Raw genomic sequence first — 24,396 nt, 5'->3', positions numbered from 1 at the left:
TTTTTTTGTCAGCAAGCCGATTTTTCTCATGCTTTTCTACCTTCATGCATGAAGACAAAATTAATCTTTTTTTTTTTTTTTTACTATTTGCTACCTACAATGTACACTAAATCGACTCTATCCGGGAGGGAGAATTGTTCCGGGATTTTTTTTTTTTTCGTGTTTTTTTTTCTCGTCAGCATAACAAATGAAACCCACAGCTCACATGAAATAAAGAAAATAGAAGTGTTCTTCAAATTCAGCTGGAAATACCTTTTGGGGAAAAATGAAACCAATGATTTCCATTATTATCTTCACTATCTTTACTCACTTCACCACCAATGCTGCCAGTGATGAGCCATGCAAAGTCAGTGGAGCTCTCCTGCTTCTGCTGCTCGCAGCGTGAATCGTTCCTGTAATAGCATCATATTAATGATTAAAAATTAATGATGTAGGTGGTCTAGACAGCTCATCAATTCACCCCCACAATGAAAGAAATTATGAACAACTGAGCTGTGCAAACTCCCTTGTTTTTCTTGCTGCGACTGAATTTTCCATCCAGCATAAATCTGTTTGATGTGTAACATAATAATCACGTTCTGTAATCGGAGGGCCTCGGCTGTGAATAAAAAAAAAAAAAGAAAAGAACAGATTTACAGCAGCACAAAGCATTCAGTTGACCCTTAGGGAAGCAGGTGAAGCTCTACGTCGTCCCAAGTTTCACTCACTGGCACACAAAAAGTTATAAACTATTAATAATGTAAAAAAACACATAAATACACAAAATGCAGAGAGCTGCTTCTGCGCTCCTTGAAGAAATATGCCAAAGTTTAACTTCACTGGGAACAAAATCTTCGTCAAAGGAGGCATATTTCTGCCACTAACGGACATCGATGCCCACTCTAGGTGAATGAGGTAATGCAGACCGTGTCTGATTCATGCACTCGGCGTCACAGGTGAAAAGTCTCTCTGTGGCTGTGAGAAGTTCGCACACTGCTGCGGAAATCTGCAGAATATTGTCTTTTTCGTCTTTCACATTCGCTCCCCTTCTCGTCTCTGCTTCTCAGTCGGAACGTATATCTTTTTCCTCATTTCCTCGTCTAAACACTTTAGGGAATACAGCAGATGACGAAGACTTATCGTGGCCAAACTGAAACTGTATTCAGATCACACGTTTTCCCTAAACCTTAATCTGTCATTTTCTCCTTCTGTCCTACCAGGTGTGTCCTCTTGCTCTTGGCCTTTGAGGCCTAAGGAGAAAAGAAGCGAAGCCCAGACCCCCATGGGACGCCCTGTTATCCAGCATGCGCTGCTGCTGTTGCAGTGCATGTTGGTCCTGCGCCCTTGTGGTGTTGCCAGCAGGAGAGGGCCGGTGCTGCTGCCTGAATCTCCCTGCCACAAGACGGAGCACCCACTCATCCCACACTCAGGTGAGCTATCGAAGGAATAGACAATCAGTGCTAGCTCTCTCATCCTTTCTACATGTATGAAAATTAGGTGTAAGATATGCAATAAATATGACACTACTGGGACAATATGGACGACCATTTACTTGTGTAGCTACAATCCTAAGGTTACGTGTTTAAACTGAATTTGCAAAATAAATTATTAGCTGGCTGCAAAGTGCGGTCGTATTTCTTATATTGTATATATTATATACAGCAATAGACGTCTTAGTAAGCAGTAGAGAAGTTGTTCATGTTGTCCTGCCCTGTTATGAATGACGATCTGGGAGAAGGGCCACATTTCGCTCATCAAAAACCACAAACACTCCTCCATGACAGTGAGTTGTTCTGTTCTAGTTTCTATTTCCAGCATCTTTGCATACTTCTACTTCTAACTTCTGAATGTTTCATAGTTGCTACCAGACAAACAGTATTTCTGAAGTTTCTTCTTTGTTACAAGCAAGCTATTGACCTTAGAAAAAGAAAATGTTTTTCTTTAGGTTCTTTTGCTCTGTTTGCTAGTTGTTTACATTTTGTGCTTTTCTTTGTGTAGTATTGTGTATCTTCCCTCAGCTGCTTCTCATGAGGATGCAGTGAGGTGCGACTGTAACATGTCAATTTGTCAACAAAAGTTTGGGAAATCTATATCTTCTCCAATTAATGAAATAGTTTGACAAAACCAGATTTGTAACATATTCTGCTTGAAGCTGCAGTCTCTAAAGTAATAATAATGAAACTGTGGAGCTTCAATTAGGTATAATGTTTGAAACAGACAGTTAATTTGCTTATATATCATTGCTTAAATTGTATGTACACACCAGTATGTACTTGCTGTGTGTACTAGTATTCAGCAGTGTCTTATACTTTGATTTTATTACATTTGTGTTCAGCAATCAGCAAAATTGAGCATTGTGACATAATGGCAATACTTTGAAAGGAAATTTTGTATCCCAAAGTTTTCCCTACTGCCTAAAGATTATTCTTAGATCCCCATTGGCCTGTTCAGTATCTACCTTGCCCTTTATTGGCATATAAAAATATGCTGATGAAAGTAAATAGCTATCCTCTATTGCCTTTTCGTCCAATGCTGTACCATACATAAATTGACCTCAAACTAAGCGAGACTGCCACAGACTTTGACAGACATAAGCTTTGCTTCTTCTTAGTGACCCAATTTATATTTTAGATTGCATCATTTGTGAAAGTGCTGCTCAAATGTTCAAGCGACGACCCAAAAAATAAAATAGTTTAATCTTAAACTACGCAGATATTCTGTTTATCAGCATATGGTTTACTGTCAGTATGGTGCTCTGTTTCTGAAATGCTGTTTGCTTTAGGTCAGATGTGGCATGACACACACCTTCCAGAAAGTTACTTTGTCATCTTGCAAACTGACAAAATATTTTCCCAAAAGGCTTGAGAAACGTTATGTGGTTTTTGATCAGCAGTGGTTTTGGCCTTGGAACTCTCCCATGGAGGCCATTTTTACATAGACTCTCTTTCTTATTGTTGAATCATGAATACTGACCTTAACTGTGGCAGGTAGGAACTGCAGTACCTCTGATGTTTTTAATAAAATAAATCTTTAATTAAAAAAAATAAAAAACTGAACGATAGCCCAGTTTCCAGCTTTCCATTCCTCTGCAAAATGATTGAAAAAGCTGTGGTTCAACAGCTAAATAGTTTCTTAACAATAACAAACTGCTTTGATGTATTTCAGTCCAGTTTCCATCCTCACGACAGTGCTAAGACTTTCCTTGTCAAAGTGTTCAATGCTATCCACATAAATATGGACCGTTCCAGAACCACAGTGCTGGTTCTGTTGGACCTCAGCTTTTAACATTGTCACCATTTTAAAGCAGTTGGAGAGCTGAGTCAGACATCCAAAACAGTGAGATCCTGTAAGTAAAGGCAAAAAATGCACCTGCTTAGAGTGTCCCTTAAGCAATAGCAATTGGAACATTGATTAATATATTATGATGATAATTATTCTTGATGACTTTGATGATGGCATTTGACAAAATGTAACGTTTGTTGCCCGTTTCATAATAATTGGTTCTTGTGTCATATCGTTTTCATCGTGTAAATCAATTTGAACTGCCTTTCTCCTGAAATGTGCCACACAGATATATTTGACTTGAACTGAAATGTTTCCTTTAGAGACAAAGTGCAGATGCATTCATCTTTCTGAACTGTCTCCACATTGTGCTGCATTTTGGTTTTAGAGACTGCATAAGACTCCATTCTCTCTACCCCTCATTTTGCACTGCAATTGAACCGCTTAACTCTAATGAAATGCAGTAAGACCCAGTCGACAAACAGTTCTGGTGGCAATCAATACGGTCCTGTCTACTCACGGCAAAGTAGTAAAATGTCATTGAGCTGCTTTCAGTGCAGCAGAACCCAGAACCATAATTGTACAGCCAAGGTCACATAACTCAAACTGATGCAAAATATAACCATCGTCATCGTGGACATAAGCACTCTCTGCTGGAACCCCGTTTTATCTCCACTTCTGTTTGTCTTGCCTGTCTCTGTCACTTTATTGTTAGAGCTGAAGTGGCACTCTACTCTCTTTGCCAACCGAGTGGCAATGATTATAACTAACTGCCCGGCTAATGTGATACATTCCAGCATTGTGTTAGGTGCAGTTACCGGCTCGAGGGTCAGCATTGGTCAGTGAGTTTGTGATCTCTAATGTACTAGATTGGCACATTAAGCCTTCGTGGTTTAGTTCTTTAGTAACACTTATTAAAAAAAAAAAAAAAAAAAGGGTGATATTTCCATTAGTGCTTGGACGTGGTTCACAGGGCCTACTGTATAAGAGAAATCTTCTACAATGTGATCATTTAGAAACAAATAATTACATTTACAATCAAAAATAGATTTTTGACTCAGAAGGTTTGGACAAGCCAGTAAATAGTTTTGGACAAGCTGAAAAATAGTTTGGTCACATAAGTCTAAATCTGAATATTTTCGATGTTATTGCACACACTGTTTGAAGAAATGATGGTTCTGTTGCACGTCAAACCAGAACCACCATGCCAAAAGAGGGATTTCACATCCTGGTGTGGACATATTTGATAAAAATCTGAAAACAAAACTAGATTGGATTTCCAAGCAAGACAGTATTCCTGTTCACAAGGCCAAGGAAACTCTTAACTGGCTTTTAGAGTGGAAGCAAATCTTGTAGAATGGCCCAGTTAAAAGCTTGACTTGTATCCATTTCCAAATCTATGGAAAGAACTGAAGATCAGACTGCATAGAAAGCTCCCACAGAACCTTTTAGATTTTGAAGAGAGTTTGTGTGAGAACAGGTGAGCAACGCATATGATTAGTTTATCCATTGTAGCTTAATAATGCTGTTACCAAGAAAGGCCTTTCAGCAAAGGGTTTAATATAATCTGTAAGAGTGTTCAAAACTACTTTTTGTCATTGCAATTTTAAAACAAAACAGTTTTTCTGAATGTGTGAATTGTTTGGATTGCTTCCGAGATTTGATGAGAATTTTATGTCAATTGCCCCATTGGAAATATTTAAGAAAACAAACAAAAAAAACATTGAAGTTCTTAATACTTACTTGATTAACAGTATGTACCTTTTAATTGCCTAAACAATATCTTTTGCATGCTTAGTCCTCTTCCTGTAATGTTTTCTTTTTTTTTCTTTTTCACTTTTCTAAAGACAGGAAAAATAAGTTTTTGACTTATGTTATATTGTTCTGTTCTTTTTCTGTGAAACTTTTCCACATATTTCAATCATATTTATTCTCACATTATAAACAAATAAACTTCTAATTTTAAATTAACTTTCCGCCGCCTCCTCCTCAATTATCTATTAAATCTTACACTCAATAATTTTTTGCTCTTCTTAAAGATTGGTCTCAGTAATAAGGTCAAACAGACTGTTTTCAAAGACTGGAGTTGTAGCTCCATAATTTTTGTAGTGAAAGCACAATAAGTTGAGTCATTACGGAATATCCAGGGATAAACATAGGCGGGAATAATTATACGTATGCAAAGTCTCCGTGTGAGGGAGGGAAAACCACTCGTTAAACCCATTATTCTTCTTTGTGAGTCATTGTGCTCCATATAATGTATTGTAATCCTTTGTTGTTGGAAATGTGCAGTGTGAGGCTGCCATGATTCTCCACTGGCCAAGCTGAGAGGACTACAAATGCATTAAAGTAACCCTATGGAGCACAGTAACCAAATGCGCCCAGTCTGCCCAGACAAACATGATCTTGTTTGGAGACTAAGGCAAATATATATTGAGACTTGGTCAGAGATTTGTAGAAAGAATCTGTACACAGAGTGCTTTTTGCTAATGTCTAAAGAGTTGTGAAAACTTTACTTTTGAAAAATGTGTGTGATTGTAAGCTAAAATAAAACATCAGCATGTTTTTTTTTTTTTTTGTGAGAGGGGGGGTGGGGAGGGCTGTTTGTATTTTAGAGCTGTGCACAAAATTCCCTTCTTCGTTGACCACACATGCAACTAATAGAAACTTATGTGTGACAATTTTTGTTTCTTGAAATTTGCTGCCCCCTTAATCAAGACTACCTGCAAGATCCTCATGACCAAAACCAATCTCTTCATAACTCCGGCTGTGGATTAGCTCCCTATCACCCAGTACAGATGGCAAAAATCAACATTTTTAAACAGTAACATTTTCACACAATTTTCATAACAGCCATGTTTGGGGGACCATCACTGAACTGTGTTTTTTGCACTTGGTTCACTTTTATTTGTTAACCTCATAGGGGTCCACCTTAAGATATTAGCAGTTTTGCAGTACAAGTCAACTCATATGTTTTTTATTAAAAGCTGAAAAACCCTTATGGAAGAACATAGTTTTTAAAAGCTAAAGAAACCAAGTAGGTCAAATATGCACTGAAGTTGTCATAAATAAACTCATGCGAAACATTTGTACAAAATTTGTTCCCTGAAAGAAAAGACTTACTACCATAAAACATGGTAGTAAAAATTATGAGTTTTTTTTTCTTTTACAGAAAATTTCCATAAACTTCATAATGTTCAAGGTTCAAACTCAATGACCATACCCACCCTTATATAATATTTTTATTTCCTGACAAAAGAAAACGGCACATTGATTGTGCCCCTCCTTGAGAAAACTATTCTCAATTTTTGTAACGATCAGAAGATAGACATTTTTAACCTCGTATGAATGAGCACCAGGCTCCAAAGAAAATCTTGAGAAAATAATCATTTCTTCCTAATGTGAAAGAAAAAAAAACCCCATAAAAATGCACATCGGCAGCTTGCTTTAAAGAGTGGTCGTTCCCATCATCAAAAGCCAAGGTCATAGCTTGTCCAAGTGGCTTCCAGTGAAACCTTTTTCTCATCTGTGTGATTGTGGCCTGACAGTAGAAGGGTGTGCCTCACATGGGCTTGACCCCACTCGGGCCAGTGGTTTTCTGACTTGGCACAACACTTGGCTGAGAGAAATGTAACTGTGGTGTGAGGATGGTGCAGTCTAAAGACTGCTTTCTGCTTTGTATGGCGGTTTCAGAAATGTAGGGTTTCAGAAAGGAAAGTTCACTGCACGGTTCAACAGCAGTAGTCCAAATGTTTACCCAAAAGATAAAGTTTCTCCACTTTACTAAAAACAGAGCTGAATATTGTCTCAATTGGGCTGCAATGTAAATATGTGCCATTTATTTGAAGATCTGACTGGGTGTGCTTTGGCAGAAGCCTTTTGACGAGATCCATTTACATTGTTATTCCTCCTCCTATTGTAAAATAAAAGTGTTATTTTTAACAAGTGTTCCTACCTGTAGGCTTGAAGGCTTTTAAAGGGTATAAACAATGCCTTTACAAGCCATGCTAAGGGCCATAACTCTCAGGAGTGTGACGGGCGGACTTGTTTTACAGCCACGCAACAAGCTCAGTTCTTTTTTTTTTTTATCTTCCCTGAATGACAAACACTTCCTTAGAAAGATGAGAGAATAAACAAATGGGCTCACAGCATTCATAAATGCAACAAGCTGTAGCTAGCATCAGGGATGCTTTAATTAGACATTTGGGGATGATTCATTTAAATTTAAAGGCATCCAAGGTCTTTGAGGTTTATTCCTAAAACAAAAAAAAACAAAAAAAAAGCCTCCCTCTATTATTCTCCAAGGTCAGCTATGATCCAGCCAAGTTTTATTTGAAACGATGACAAGATGCAAGTGGAACAAATGGATACTTTTCTATGTTTGTGGAATTAAAAGTCTTTGAAAACTAAAGGTGCAAATTAAACTTTTGATGCATAGTGGTTGTGACAGTGGACAACTATTCATCTTTCTTTTATCTGTGTAGGTACTGTGTTGGGGTGTTTAAAAATGACAAAAGACAGTATTGATATTTGTTGTCTTGTTTTGAAACAGTAATTGTCTGACAAGACTGATCTGGGACCTCAAATCATGCCCAAATAAATTTTAAGAAACAGTTTTGGACGTTGCAAAAAAGGTTCTGCGGCATTTTATCTTTATCCCTGAAACTTTTTTTTTCTTTCTTGTTTTGATGCAAACTAGACTTTGCCTAGGATAATTAAACATATTATATGGTGTGAAATCACTTGACATTGATATATTATAGCTATTTACAAACATTAACCAGCCAACTATTTGTTGTTTCAAAATTGTCTTCAATCAAATGTGGTTTTGTTGGACCAAAACTCCAACACCTTATTAAAAAACCACAAAAAAAAACAAAAAGAAACTGTCAACGTGAAGAAAGCATTTGATAACACAACCTGCTCTTTCATTTGAATAAAAATGCTAGTGTTATTGAAAACACAACACTAATAAACAATTCAGTCTAATATTATTATGTTTTTGTATTGGGTGGAAATTGCAATTATTTTTCTTTTCATGAGAGCAATCAACGCAAATCTCTAGCTTTGCCATTTGAATCCGGCTGGTACTGCAGTCTTTCTTGAAAAATCTGTGTTTTTCAGTAAAAAATATTCTTTGGAGCTTCACCTTCATTGTCACAAAACAGCTTTATTATTATTTAATTTTTTTTATTGGTTCAGTTCTTTGTTCCAGTTTATTTATGTTTGTTTTGTAAAGCTGATGTTCAATAAACCACAAAAAAAAGATCAAATATCAATTGCTGATGATGATAGTTAAGTGATTTTGAGTAAAGTAATGATGAGATTTACTAAACGTAGTCATGGCTGACCTGAAGATGACGAGAGAGACAAATATGCTGAAGACGCTGAAGACCTTGATGATTTGACAACTGACGTAGCTTAAAAACAAAACGAGCTGTCGGGATACTAAAACATTTCTTTGTGTATTGATAGATTGTTTTACATGTTTGTGCATCAGTGGATTTACTGCTATGGAGACTATTTTGAACAAAAGTTAGTTGTTAAAATACACAGTTAAACAGGCAGTGAGGTATAATATTGACCATGTTTTCCTCGCATATTATGTTTGGGTTTTAAATTATTCAAAAAGTATTTTAAACAACTGAACAATGGGAAAAATCCTCAGTCAGGTTATCATTCAATTTGTGCATAAAAGAGTGAAAAGGCTTTTCTTCAAGAGAACAAAGAGAATTTAGTTGTCGTTTTAAGCCTTTTAAACTTAAGATTTAAAGGCTTTGTAATGTCTACTTATTTGTGGCTTCATTGCGGTTAGTTTTGCATGATTCATTCATTTTATGCCTCTAAGCCCAACCACGCTCCACAGATGTGATTTTCTACCTGTGAAAAGTGTTTGTTTTTCTATGCCCGACATATTATTAATAATAGTTCAGATGAGTGCATGACATTTAAAGTGACATTGCATTTTATTTTTGATTTATTCAAACCAAACAGTTTTGGGGTTTTTTTTTTGTCCACAGCTTCCCTCACATCAATTTGAACAAATGGTTGCCATTCCTGAAGACTCCAAATAACCATGGGGCCACATTAAAAAGTAAACAGCCTTGTCCTGCCACGTGGCATTAACACCACACTTAGAAAATCCATTCATGTTTCAGAATTGGTTCCACATGTTGCCACTGATGCCGTAACTTTGAAGGCTGCCAGACTGAAGACTGGCACGTCTTTTGATGCATGCTGTAAATATGTATGCACCCTGTCATTGTGTCTTTGTCTCAGGTTCGGTGTCAGAGTGAAGAATTACAAACGGTATGTGAGTGATGGGCGGTTTTGTTGTGAGGAGGTGGGAGACACAGGGCTTAAGGGATGAGGGCGGGGGTCGCTGGTTTCATGTTGGCTCTGAAACCTTGCTGCACTGTTAGTATTCATCCTAATCCGCATGTGCATGCGTGTGTACGCGTGTGCATGCGTCTGCACGGGATCACGCCTTCGTCTTCTCAGCAGCCAGTCGCTTGATTCATTGAGCTCCTTCGCTGTCATGGATGTGATGGGATTACATTATCACATGCATTTAACCATGCAGATGATGTGAATCCATGTAACATGCAAAGTAGAAGTGAAATTTGGTAAGGGAGATGGGACCTACTGTGAACACGCACTGTCTGGGAGAGTTGCCCTACGGTTTCACTTCCACGGGAATATTATGTTTGATAAATTCTGTCCAAGAGAAATAATTAAAACTATTTAACAGATGGTTTTGGAAAAAAAAAAAAACATGTTTCTAATTCTGCCACACTTCAGAAGTCCAGCAGTTGAACCATGTACAATCAGATTAACCCCAATGAATGCGACTATAGAAAGCTCTGTATACTCAGCTGTGCAGCCTTGAGAGGGCCCCTCCGTTTTGGTTATGAATGTTTATTAATGCTTCCTTGGCCCCGTCACAAAGGCCATAAATCCTTTGAAGGTTGTTGTGGTGAATTTCAACCTTTAGGCCCCACTTAAAAAAAAAAAAAAACAGATTTGCTGTCTTTGTGTTTTAGTCACATGCAGAATATCATAAAAATAATCATAATGAGATATTTTTTTTTATTTTGGCACATTATAAACATAAATGTAGATGCATTTTATTGGAATTTTATTTTGGTTGGGCTGGGGGGTGGGAATATTTTTTTCTAATATAGAATTAAAAATATGAAAGTGTGGGATTCATCTACTCTCTGCCCACTTTACTAAAATACTGCCAAATAAAATTTGGTGCAACCAATTCACTTTAAGAGTCACTTAAGTTTTTCTGTCACTCATGGAAAAAAGGTTCATGCTCAATTGAAACTGACAGGCTGGATATTAACAATGAGTGATTTGCTCAGGTGACATAAACGTTTTGCAGAAAATATATTAGTCTTGCAATCCACAACTTCTTACATGGAAGAGTGGTAAGAAGAAAAACATTATTTGTAAGAAAAAAAATATAAAATGGCCATCGTAAAGGTTGCCACAAGCCATGTAGTAAACAATAAAGATGTGGATTGTGTTTATTGTTTGACAGGACTATGTTGTAAGAAAACCTGTCAGGGCCTTCAAAACGCCAAAAGACCTTTTGACAGACAGCAGACAGTTTATATGGTGACTGATGATGAGGTGGATAAGGTCAAAGCATATTCATTTATGCCCCTGTCAAAGTTCAAAATTGGCATTTTTTCCAATAAAAAACCCCCCTGAACTTTACGGTTGCTGTTTGCACATGTTCTCCATGCAGTCATGCTGAATTTGAACTATTTTTCAGGAAAATAATAAGCACAAATTTCAGTCAATAGTTGTACAAACACGCAAAGTCACTCTTCAACAAAGGCGTATTTGTGAAATGCTACTGTCAACAGTTTTGGGCAGCTGAATACAAATGCACACCATAGTTTAAAAAATGTCATTGTTTTTCTTACACCTGACAATTACATACTGCTTCATATTGTGTTTTTGTTTTGTTTTTTATCATAGATTCACTGCAAAATATGTAGAAATTTAGTGCTACAAAGTGCCAAGGTTTGAAAAAGTTCATTGGCTATGAATACTTGTGTAAAACGTTACACGGAGTCAAACAGACAAACACGCAGACACACTTCAGCACCTAGCAAGTTTCCCCCCTAGTGAGTCTGGGAGATTTATGGGGAGAAGCTGGGGCTCGTCAAGTACCGTTTCCCCCTCTGGGGGGTTGTCACAGCTATATTTGTATGCTGAGGATCTTCCCTATGGAATAAAAAAAAAACCCAGTAGAGCAAAAGGATTTGCACATCTAAAACTTGGTGTCTCCCCATAAAATCAGAAGAGCAATGTCTCTTAGTAGGAATCTTTAGGGAGAAGGATGATCGTGACCTCCTATATTTATTTCACCGTGGCTAATTAAAATTTATTAGGTTGATACTTAGCACTTTCTTCTCTGTCATGTTTTTTGTACTGTTCACTGGAGACTTGAAAGATAGCGCGGGGAATGTGCCTTTGCATACACGACGCCGTCTCTCAGCAGATTATATTGTTTTGTTACGAGAGCCAGGGTTCGGTCCCGTTACGTGAGTTGGAGGCGGCAGATGTTCTTTGGAGGATCCTCTTTTCTCTCTCCTTTTTTTTCTTTTTTTTTTCTCGCTGCTTGTCTTCGTTTTGAACCGCTCAGAAATCCCACGTTTGTCACTGAAACTGGAAGTGCTCGCTTTTAATGCAGTCGAGGGAGAGAGTGTTTGAAACGCTGTCTGACAGGTGTGCCTGAAGAAGCAGATAATGTGTTTCGGGGAGGATGTTCAAGCTGTCCTCTCCCTCTGTTCTGGCCCTGAATGAGAGCTTCTGGTATATGACAGAAAGATGCCTCTGAACGACATTGTTTGCGCATAGTTTGAAAATGTAGGTATGAGTTTTTCCAAAGTCATTACAATGACTAATAACAACATTACCTAAGGTTTCTCATACGATGTATTTCTAAATTCTTATCCAGATTAAGTTACCTCTCTTAGCTTCCAGGTGTAAGTGATACTGAGAGTGGATATTATGACAGCGACCGACCATGACCGTTTGACTACCATCGACTAAACCTATCGAGTAACCAGATGGTAGACAGGCCCTCCTTGTCGCTTGATTTGATTGGTCAGGGGTTAATGGGTTGGGCGCCGGGAGAAAAAGTATGTTGTGGATAAGATGTCACCGTCTGTCTGGGACATCTCTATCTCGTTTTATGTTTGTATGTTCTCCAAGCAGCACAAGGCCTATCTCAGGCTCCAAAAAAAAAAAGAGTTTAATCTTATCCACCATAAAGTATACATTTCATTGAAACCTCTCATACAAACGTAGGACATAAACATAAAAAGGAATTCAGGTACCTGTTGCTGATTTTCTGGTTATAGAATCGAGATTTTAATCACCGTGTACAATCGGGAGACAAGAGTAATTAATGCGGATATATATTTACATTCCCATTCTCCTTGCAGATTAAATTAAACGTTATTGTAAATTAAGCTGTAGAAAAATCGAGATATGCAGGCTGTGCTCTCACATCAACCCTGCTGCTTAAGGAGGTAAAGTTGGATGTATTAATTTAAGGCACATCCTAGACAGATTATATTGTGTTATACAGCAGTTGTGCTAATCCTGATTTAAAATGTAGCCAATACAAGGTATTATTTTGTGAAAGTGACATGATGTTTGTTTTACTAGTTAGCTCAGTCTATTAGAAGCAGCCCTTAGAGTGCACAGATGTCGTACAGAAAGAGCTAACTCTATTTTTGGCTAATTTAGATGCATCTGTTTAGCCAAATCTGTGTTTTAGACATGAAATAGATTGATTTTTGTGAACCAAATTTGGGTTGATTTCTGTGGGGTCGAGGGGCAATATTTTTCACTGTTCCCCGAATACAAAGTAAAAAGCTAATAGCTGTTAATTATTGTATTAGTAGGTGAAGCAGAGCAAGGTTTTCATTTCGTAAAGTATTCTAAATGGTCGTTGACACATACTATGTGCACAAAGCAATCCTAAATGTAATCATTAGTTTCTGTGTTTTTCTTGAAAATGTGGACTACTATTACCTCTGAGACTTCTAAAAGGTTGCCAAGATTTCCATACCCAGCACTTTCCTAAACAGAGAGGTTAAAAGCTTAAAAGATTAAAACACAGCAACACAGCTGTAGCACATTCAGCCTTAGTGTTATCTGCTAAAGCTTTGCCAACTTACTTGCACTTTGCGTAAAGCATCCTAAGGGCAGGTATAACTTGACATCCCGTGGCACACGGTGCCTTTTCTGTAGTGACACATAATGGCAAAGGAGAGAAATGACGACCAGCCACCACCACACTGAAACCAGCTTACTTTGAGGTGACTTTCCTTCACCTTCACAGCTTCAGAGAGCGTGGTTGACCAAGTCGCACTTTGGCCTGACAAGTCATAGGTCAGAGTCATTCAAACTGGTAATTGTACAATAAGTCATTAGCTGATTTCTCTGTGCTTCTTGAGAAGGGATGTGAGTTCAGTAGTCATTTAAAATAGTTAAAACTGAATAGCAAAGAAGACTTTGTTATCTATACATTAAGAAAGTTGTCTCTTTTTCCAGTTTGAATTATTAACGGTAAAAAGACAAAGTTGTAGATTTAAGCTTTTTTGGTCTTAGGGGCCAAACCTTTGAAGGTTGTGAACACTTTAAACTGAGCTTGTACTTTCATCTGAGGGCAAAGCTGCTCTGATAGGCTCAAAGTTTGTGTGTCCTCTGGTGTTTATTTTCTTTTTTTTTTTTTTTTTTGCAGAGATGGAACCATGGATTTTCAGGTTCAAAGCAGAGGGCACGGTGGATTATTCACAGCTGACCTTCGACCCTGGCCAGAATGAACTGATCGTTGGTGCCAGGTAACTGGCATCTATTACTGTTTTTTCTTAATTCTCTCTTTTGCTTCCACTTGGCTCCCTCTTTCTATATTTCTTTTCTTGCCTTTTATTTGATTGTGCCTCGTTTCATTTCTCGGTGTTTGCTGCAGCATTGCATGAGTAATGATCAGTTTCTGTATACATCCCTTCAGAGGCCAAAGAAAAATTGCTTTGGAGGATGAACTTCATTGTCTTCTTGAAGCTTAGCCAGATGTGTCTCTGTTGGTGTGTGTGGATGCACTTATTGCTTATGTTATGGGGGCTCAACACTTTCCATTATGTGTTTACCTTTGCAGGAAAATAGACTGTAAAACTGAATGAGTAATACCACATTCATTCAATGTGACCTATTAAACTGAGGGTAAAAAGTTGGTTTGGGGTTTTAATTTAAAGTTTTGGATAAACCACGTGGGAGTGTGGTTGATCTGCATTTGCCTTTTGCAATATATCTGCCACTTAATGCAGTATTTTTCTGCATTTGTTGTAAAAGGAAGATTTGACAGTTGCATTTGAATATAGAGCAGTTCAATCTGTAAAGCTGTATCCGAGTGCTTTTAAAAGGTTCTTTGCAAACATGTTATAGCACACTTGTTTCCTTTGACAAATTTGCCTGTTCTGTTTCTACATTCTCACAGTACTCAAAGGGGGGTGAAAAAAAAAGAAATGGTGAAAGACAATAGATGTGATGAAATTCTCTGTGTCACCTCGACAGCTGCTAAGTGTCTAACTGTAGCGGGTAATGCGCCAAGATTGATGGCAGCAGGCTGGGTTCAAAGTATGGGAGATAATGGGAAAAAGTGGGATCGATGTAAATATCAATATAGTAAAACGGGGGGCCATGGCCACATACAGACCTTTTCTGATAGCTGCTCCTCGGGAGATTGATGGATCTTTGCAAAACTATTTTATATGTATGCAATGTGTGCGTGCTTGCAAGTGTATTCTCTGAAAATAGATAACTGATTTACAAAAACCAATGATTGCTCCCATTACATATGAGCACATTTTCCCAATCACTTTTTAAACACAGAAGAAGAAAAAAAGAAGTTGCTAGGTGTCCCTAGCAATCATATTACCATCCTTTCAGCACAAATACAATTTGGCATGCAGTTTTTGTTTCAGCCTTTAAACTGTTGTTCCGTGCTCAAAAACACAAAGTAATACTAAACACTTGCCAGAAACAGAAGGTGAATACTGTCTCATAAACTCAACCATTGCTCATTTGTTTTTTTGGGGGGTTTGGGGGGTGGGATTTTTACAGCTATAAAATCCTCACCATGTATTATTTTCAATGAATTGTGAATTTTAGCCAGCAGTTATTTCAGAATGCCTCAAAATGTAGCCACTTAAACATGGCATTACAGTAAAAATGTCTCTGCAGTAAAACCCCTTAACTAAACTAGAAAAGAAATGAGCTGAGCTTTCATATTGACACTTATAAATTGATATTAATATGTTAGAAACACAAGATTATCAGACCTCTAGAACATGTTTGTGCTACTAATGAGGAAGAAACAGGCTAACTGCGGATAAATCCTGCCACAAGACGTACCAAAGATACGCTGTCAAGAAAATTACCTTTTCTTTCAGTAACAAATAAACATCTACATCTACTTGCTTGTTTCTGCAGAAATCACCTCTTCAGGCTCAACCTTGAAGACTTGACATTGATCCAGGTGAGTCGTAATTCTCTTCTTCTCTGTGACTCCACCGCCTGACTCGCACCGTTTTTCCAGTGAATTTGTTCTTGCTGCCTCTGCTCATTTCGCTCTCGTGGCAAAACAAAAACCCCACCTGCTTTTGACAAACATTTGTTGATAGTTGCACTACGCTGCCAGCTTCCACAACTTCAGGCTGTCGCAGTAAAATGAGTTACAGTTTCACACGTCACAACAACTTCACAGAATGCAAGAGTGCCGTTGCATGTGGCTGTCACAGCCTTGTGTCGAGACACAAAGGAAGGGGAAGTGCTAGAAATATTTTCTTTGTCTAAAGCTATATTTTAAGATGCTTGTATGAAATTATAGTACTGTGAAAAAAAGTGTTTTGGCTTTTTAATCACCAATAGTCAAACATATTGTTGGTACTGTGATGGTCTGGGGCTGCTTTGTTGCTTCAGGACTTGGACAACTTGTTGGAATTAATGAAATCGTACATTTTCAATGCTGCCAGATGATCCTAAAGATTGTTCGGCCATCAGTTTGTGACTTTAGGTTTCAGCAGACTTTAAGCAACAAGGCAGTCATTTAAAGCACAGCAGCAAGTTCACCTTAGAAAATGAAATTAAGTCGTTGTCTAGTGGCCTAGTCAAAGTTGGGTGTAGCATGCTATTGTGTGACCTAAACAAGGCTGTTCCCACTTAAAAAAAGTTCTCAAATTTATGCAAAGTACTAATATTAGTACTTCACATCACTAAAATGAGTGATGTAAAAATAGTTATTAGGTCTGAGGTATTACCTTTCACCTAGATCCAGATTGGTTTATATAGCACTCATTCCTTTCCTACATTAAACTTTAGATTCTATGTTATTTTCACTCGGATCCTTGTGTGAATAAAAAAGGTTCTATGATCTGAAACATGAGTTGTTCTTTCATGACTACGATGTGAAAGCCATAAAAGTAATTTAATTAAATTTTAAATGTAATTTATGATCCCATATTCATCTGTCCTCTCTAAATACTTTAATTTGGTATCTTTTGTCTTCTCTACTTTGTCTTTTAGACTATTTAAATCACACGCGCTAAGCTGAGTATTTTGCAGCCCTCTCTTACCTTACCATCACTGACATGGTGATCACTTAAAAAATCAAGACTTTTGTAGATCTTAGACCAGACTTTATATTTGCCAATTCGTAAATGTAAAAGAAGATTTAGGTCAGACCAAAGGGGAAAGGAAAGTATCATCACTAAAGTGAAGGAGTTTTAAAAATGTAGACAGAGGCCTGTTGATGTAAAGATGATTTTAAGGGGAAAATGAGAGAATTAGCTTGACAAAATAAGAAGGAAGAAAGAATCTTTTGGGCAGAAAGGCGTTTTAGGCGTGATCTGGGGCTGCTTTGTTAGAAAAAAGAAGTGAGAGAGCACGAAGAAAGCAAGGAAGCCCCCCAACAGAGAGACAAGGATTCATGCAGAGTCTGCCTTTTGTGGTCTCTTGCTGGGACACAGATGCTTTTTAAAGATGCTCTATCCCATCCAAACTCATAATCCTTCTCCCTCCTCTGTTTCATCCCGCGCTTGGCTGGTGCTGAAGAATGAGCGAAGGGATTCCACTGAGCCTATCACCCCTTCACCACCAAGATGCATTCCCCGTAAAAGAATGGGATCTGGTAATCCCTGCCAGTGCCTGGGGCAAATTAAAGATGACCTGTGCATAAAGTCCCTGGTTTGCATTTGATTGGAGGTGAACTACAGAGTAAAGGCGAAGTCTAAGTTCAACTGCTGAAATTTGCAGAGAATAAGTGGTTCTTTTCCATTCATCTCTCCTAAAGTCTTTTTTTTCTTCCCTTCCCTTTATGCTATTCTGATGTAAAAGACAGATTAATTGCACAGAGACTTGATTGCCTCATTCCAATTGTTGCTTGGCATTGAAAGACTTGAATGAATTTCCCCTTTGATATTGTTGCTTTGCCCACATTACGTGAATCATCAATTGATCAAATAGATTTATGAGGGACTGTGGTTCAGAGACTGAAAGAGGCAGCACAGAAAGTTTAACACAAGTAGTTGCCAGATGTTAATTTCAATTGCACCAGAATTCAAATGAGTCGCAAGACATTCAGTTTTCTCTTTCCTGATGAGTGTAGAATACAAACATCAGCCTTAGCTTACTTCGCAACATCTGGACCACCTCTGGAGGACTCTGGACGCTGCAATCGGAAGGCAACTTCACTTCCACGTTCTGTCTGAGCGTCCACACAAAAAGTAGTAGTAGTAGTAGTCGTAGTCAGGAGTTACAGCATCATTTTATAATAAAGTTGCTAAAGTTGCTTCAGCTCACTGATAAACTGATTGTAAGTCGCCATCTTTGTTGTGGCTGAGATGCTAACCGACCAATAAGCAGAAGTTGAAGCCTTCAGACACCGTTCTTCATCTTTTACATAGTGAGGCAGATATGCATATGGTAAAGAGGAGACAGAAAAATTTAAAAAGAACAAATGGAAAAATAAAATAAGTTGTCAGGGGAGAGGGGGACAAGAATAAATTAATAAACTAATTAATTAAAGAGATCCAAATGCACCAATAAATAAGAGGAACATCAAAAGAATATACTTTTAAAAACAGTAAAATTTTAATTATGTGCTTGAAAATTTTTTGGGGGGAATTAAGCTGAAAAAAAAAAGTATGTCAATTAAATCATAAAGCATGAAGTAAAATTCTTCTTTTTAAAATCAATTGCTGTATTTTAATCATTGATTTATTAGGCCATTTGTATTTCTGCTCGTGCTTCGACTCTTGTATACATCAGTGCGATCAGTGGGATATTTGGTACTACTGTACCAAATATCCTTTCTTTTTCTAGTAGCTGGGTCCTGCACCATATACCTTGTGAAGTGTACTAGCAACAGTGGCAGAAAAACATCCCCACAGCCGAATGCTACAACTTAACATTTAATAGGGTTTTCTTAGGTTTGAAAATATCATCTTGACTCCAATAAACATCCCGCTGGCTATAAAACCTTTATGCAGACAGCGTGGGCTTGTTCATAGGGCTATCTGTACACAGATCTTCTTGACTTGTCACTCTGGGACTATGTAAAATTCAGTTAAATTTGACAGGTTCCAGTCTTACTTTATAGCATATAATTAATGCTAAATCAGAGCATCTTGTAAGCTAGTACTGTTGCTTTACCAGTGCTTTTACCCAACTTGTATGAATCTGTAATGCTCCTTAGATCTTCACTGAGTTCCTTGGACTTTCCCCAGTGTTTTAAGAGTCGGTCAATTAATTGAGTGCAGAGATATCTTTTTGACCAGAATTGTACCTTCATGAAAAAATTGTACCTGTATGAAAATACAACAAATACAAATGTTTTCACTTGCACGGAGGTATGCTACACATGTCTGCAATTTTTGTGAGCATTCAACCATGGAAATGGATCAGGTTTGAGCTCCAGCAATGATAATTTCTTCTATAAATATCCTCATTGCTTGCTAATGGACAGAAAGAAAGTATAACATGCTAATGATATTAGAGCTGGAGAGACAGAGTTGATGTTACGTTGATGTCTGTGGACATTTTCATTGTCAGAATGCCTTTGAAATTTACCCCAGAGCACATGGCATCAATAAGTCCTTGGAGTAGAAAGAGTTCAGTCCAGCTGGAAAGAGAAAAGGACTGTCTGATGGACTAGTTTCAAGGCAGAGGGACACAGAGAATTTTAAGCAGAGAGTAGTATTTAACATGATAAAAAAAAAAAATCAAGATTATTTAGGATGTACTCACAGTGAATGGCAGACAAGGTTGAAGTTGGACGAGCCAGGCCTTGAAACTTGACTCAGCCTCTGCTCTATATGGCCTTGATTGGAGTCAATATCTGGTACTTATGTTTCTGCAATGTCTGAACAGTTGAAAAGGCCTTCCTCTCCTTGTCAACTTCTCCCCTCCATCCTCCACTGATGTGGATATTTTTCTGCTTGCTTATATTTCAAGCTTGTGCTGTTTAAGGGAAAAAATAAAGACTTAACTCTGCAGCATGCCCAACTGATAAAACATTTAGACATATCATTGCCAAGGAAAATGGAAAAACCTTTCCAAAGTACAGTTTCCTCTGTTTTTCTCTCAGCTGAATACCATATTATTTTCTGAATTTGTTCAGTATTATCCTTTAAGACCCCTTTTCAACTCCTTCAGCTCTGCTCAGCTTCAGGAAATCAGCTATTACTAACCTTGAGCATGTGAATCAATGCTGTTTCCCACCCCATTGTTGTGCCATGAGTGAATCACAGTCAAGCAAATGTGATGCACCACTGAGCCTTATGTCAACATCTGACTGCCAACTTCTCACATAGGCTGTATCTGAAGTTGCTGCATTAAAAATAAATAAATAAATACAATTTAAACCTTCAAGGACTATAGAGATGCAATGTTCTCCTATATCTGGTTTTTGTAAAGTTTTGTCCTACTCATTGTGAGTCTATCAAATTCTGATTTATTTTTAGGAAGTACCCTATAAATTGCTTTTTGTATACTCTGCTTTAATAAAGTGGGTCTGAATAAAGACATTTCATACAACTTGTTCACATTTTTTGTCAAATAACCCACTTGATCTATGGTGGATTTCTAATCCTTTTCAGAAGGCTTTGTCCTTGTAGCAGCCATTGTAGTGCTTGGTTCTTGTACGTTTAGCACAAAGAAGGAACCATTTACCTCACGGCATTGTATTACAGTGTGCATGCACATACTGTTGCCACGGTTTTCCCCAACAGTCCAAAAATGTGCATTTTACTTCCTGACTTGTGAGCCAGTCGACCACTGCAAGCTAAATAATTTAATCACCTGCTGCCAGTTCAAAATGCCATACAATGAATTGACCAAGATCCACCAAAGTGTAGCTGTCTTTGTAGAACTCTGAATAAATTGCTTCACTGTCTTCATTTTTAAAGACCCCATTGAAATTGAATACAGCCTTGAGTCTTCTTCTTACATCAACAACTTCCACGCAAAGGAGTGTTAAGGTTAGTACATTCATTTGCTGGAAAAAGATCCCAGATCCTGAGTTCCCAACTAGCCGGTTCCACTTAACAAGCGAAAATCTCGGTCTGCTTCTATTAAGAAGCTCGTGTTTCTGTTAATTAGCAGTGGAGTAGCCCTTTCAACATTAACAAGTTTGTTTCATGCAAAACTGAAACAAGACGCAAATGATAAGCTTGAGTTTCAATTGAAACACCGTGGCACCACTTAGGTAAATAAGCTCAGGAATAGTGTGGCTCTGTTCAGGGGGGGAAAATGAAAATCGATTTCAGGCATCACAGCCAGTACTCTTGTGCTGGCACATAAAATACTACCCACAGCATTTTCTTCTTAGCAACAGTTACTCTTATAGTCTAGAAATGTAAACTGTGTCTCCCTTTCTTTCTCAACCTCCTCGTGCATTGTCTTACTGGAATAAGCAAAAAGAACAAAGGTTCTTCCTATTCTAACATGATGGATTTTATGCACGAGTGGTCGGTCTCTTGCGATTACGACTTGTCAACCAGAAAATTAGCCCTGATAATAATTAGCTAGCTGAAGTTGTCCTCCGTTGCTCTGGAAACATTGCTAATTCAATTATATGAGCACTAACTTAGTCACATAAAGGGAATAACAACTGGAGCCACAGATGCCAGCGCATTAAGTAATACAATGATGCCATCTTTAAGCAAGAGGGATGTCATTCGGTGTGGTGATGAGAAAAACTACACTGACTTGCGCTGTTCTGATGACAGTGCAGTGACTCAGACCGCCGTGCTTGCTGAGAAAGTAACATCAAGACTAATTCCATGTTTAAATATTTCAGCAGCTTACATCAGCAGACATCAGTATGAATAGTAAATACGATGCGAACACATCAAAAGCTAATATCAGGTAGTCATGAGCCTTATTAGATTCTCCCCACAGGATTTGTCCAGCTCTTCCTCTCGGCGTCCTGTCCTGCTCGCGCCGAGCAGCACAGCCAGTCATTTCACAGAGCTAGACAGCTGTCAGCAGAGAGTCTGTTCTCTGGACTCTCTTTATGCAAAGTGTATTCAGTATCATGTCTGGAAACTGCTGGTTTGGAATTCAGCTCCTCACTTGCTGCTCTGTCTCACTATTCTCTGTCCACACAGTCTCCCTCCTTCTTCTTCTTCTTCTTTTTCTTCTTCTTCTTCTGTCTGGACTCTATTTTCCAATCTTTCTTGTTTTGTCTGTCCTTTTTTTCCTCTCATCTTTCTGTCCTTTCCTCTGTTCAACTCCAACCCTGCCTACTCTGGCTCTTTCTCTCATGCGCCCACCTTGTGGGTGACAATAGGCCCCTCAGTTTGTGAGTATATGTGAGGAATGAGCATAATGGTCCATCTCTGATGACTAAATCCTTTGCAGGGGGACGGTAAAGAGCAGCAAACCATGGAACATCCAAACATATCAAGAATTTTTATTCATCTTCTCTGAAACAAGAAAAGACTGCACTAGCTTCTCTCTCACACACCCACAGTTTGTGTCAGAAAGACGATTGTTCAAGTGTACCATAAAACAATGAGTTTGGACTGTTGTTTTTCAATGAATGAATCTTCTTCTGTAGAAATTCAGGGAGGCAACCAACAGGACCAGTAACATAATCACCCAGGCTTTAAACCAACCCCTCTGTTAGCCAAGCGGATGAAACATATGCAGCAGCAGAATTATCAGCAATCTGTTTAAAAAGATTTTAAAGCACTATGGAGTTCCTGGTTATTAAAAAAAAAAAAAAAGTCAAAACTTTTTTGGATGCACTTGTATTGAGTAAGATGTATTCTGTAATTCTGACCATAAAAGTTTAAAGTATCCTCTGGGAAACTTTTCTTCATTTTCACCTTGAATCAGGAACATGGCCTGACTATTTTTCTTCTAGCTTTTTATCAATGTTCGTAAAAAAAATATGTTGTTTTTAATATATAAAATGCCAATATGTGATGATCACAAAAAGGACTACAGTAAATAATTTTTTTTGTCATTTTGATGGATAATTGCCTTTTTGGGCACTATTTCACTCTAGTGAGTGGCCACCTGAGAGCTTCAAGATGATTCATAGAAGAGCCTCTTAATAGATGGACTGGTGCTCCAGCCAAAACAAAAGGGAAAAAACGGATATACTTGGGTGATTTAATCCTCTTGTCTTCAGTCTACTTGTTTCAATTTCTACTCTTGTGCTACTTTTGTGGAGCCTCAGGGGTGCAATGGGTGAAATCAATGCTACTAACTGAAGCAGTGTTTTTTAGAAAGCATTGATAAATGCTTATACCTTTAGAAGGTTCAGGTTTTAAAGCATGATTCTTTTGAGAGTTAATGAGCAGTGAGCAGTGTATCGAACATTCATTTTTGCTGTTCATGGAGGTTCACAGTATTAAGTACTCATTATTATTTCCACTGGATAGTTATTTAGATGAAAGACTGTGATCATTTAGGTAGATCTTGACCCCCACCATTGACATTTCATTTAACTCAAGCTTATCTAGCCACATCACTGGTAAAAATGACAAGCTTCTATTTCAACAGCATAAAACCCAGTAATGGGTTAAACCTGCATTTTTTTTGTCATTATTCTTATTTTTGGTGTATTCACAAGAGCTTGCTTTCTGTGTTTTATCTGCTAACTCATCGCTTTTATCTTTCTGCTAAATTCAGTTCCTTGCTTTTTTCTTTTTCTTTATTCTAAGCCAAAAAGGTACAGAAGACTCCTCTTTTCAAAACCCTTTCTCATAATGATTATTAAGATTTAGCCACAGCACATTCCACATATATTTCATTACAAGACAACTTCATTTTAGGAGCATAGCAGCTCAACAAAAGCATGCTAATGAGATTTTAATGTTTCTTAATGACCCGTTGCTAGTCATTGTGCTACTTTGATTATATTCTGTACTCTGGACCATTTGAGCCGGGACTGCCAGATTAGGTGGCTTTTGTGGTCAATGATGCCAGCACACGTCCCCCACTTACAGGTTTATGGTCGTCTCTTTTAGTAACTGTAACGTTAATGTCTTAAAGGCACAGTGAGACAATGGTGGGATCTCTCAACATACGCTCTGAAGTGTGTTGAATGATGATGAATAACATAATCACTCAACAAACAACGAGAAATAAGTTGGCGCATTAATGTGATCTGAAGTTGGAGCTTTACTTTGGATTATGATTGATTTCTGTACCAAACATGAGTGAGCTGGGTTTCAGGCCATTAACAGATTTTCTTCCGCCCCCTGCGATTAGCAAAAGCACTTTCCGCGCCCACACTGAATTCAGCTGGGGCCTGCTATGGTGCCTTGTGTGCACGCTCTTGCTGCCTGTGCCGAAGATGTGTGTGTGGGTGTGTGTGTGTTTTGTGTCTGCATTGCCCCAGAATAGCCAGCTTCTCCCAGGAATATGAACCGACACATACACAGAGGAGAAACAGACGAGCCAGAAGCCAGCTACCATTAATGCGCCATATTTTATCTCCATGAATAGTACCACACACACACATACCGTGAGCGCCTTTCCCCCTCCGGACGGGCTCTGGTTGCTGCTTATGTGTGCGTTTATGGAAGA

At 38.1% G+C, this 24,396-nt stretch overlaps 1 protein-coding gene across 6 annotated transcripts in view; it reads left to right on the top strand.

Annotated features, from left to right (window-relative positions):
- Window positions 1–24,396, top strand: part of sema5a (sema domain, seven thrombospondin repeats (type 1 and type 1-like), transmembrane domain (TM) and short cytoplasmic domain, (semaphorin) 5A) — a 157,205-nt gene that overhangs the window by 46,710 nt on the left and 86,099 nt on the right. For all 6 annotated transcript variants that reach the window (XR_536469.3, XR_536468.3, XM_008438633.3 and 3 more), the window contains exons 2-4: window positions 1,200–1,409; window positions 14,039–14,138; window positions 15,787–15,832. Coding sequence is in view for 4 of the 6 variants with exons in the window: in XM_008438633.3 (XP_008436855.1) it covers window positions 1,262–1,409; window positions 14,039–14,138; window positions 15,787–15,832 (294 nt within the window). In the remaining 2 variants the exon portion in view is untranslated. The remainder of the gene's footprint in view (window positions 1–1,199; window positions 1,410–14,038; window positions 14,139–15,786; window positions 15,833–24,396) is intronic.

This window comes from Poecilia reticulata, chromosome 20 (genome assembly GCF_904066995.2).
Source record: "Poecilia reticulata chromosome 20, P_reticulata-male-v2, whole genome shotgun sequence".
NCBI lineage: Eukaryota > Metazoa > Chordata > Actinopteri > Cyprinodontiformes > Poeciliidae > Poecilia > Poecilia reticulata.
This window is presented reverse-complemented; position numbering and strand designations above follow the sequence as displayed.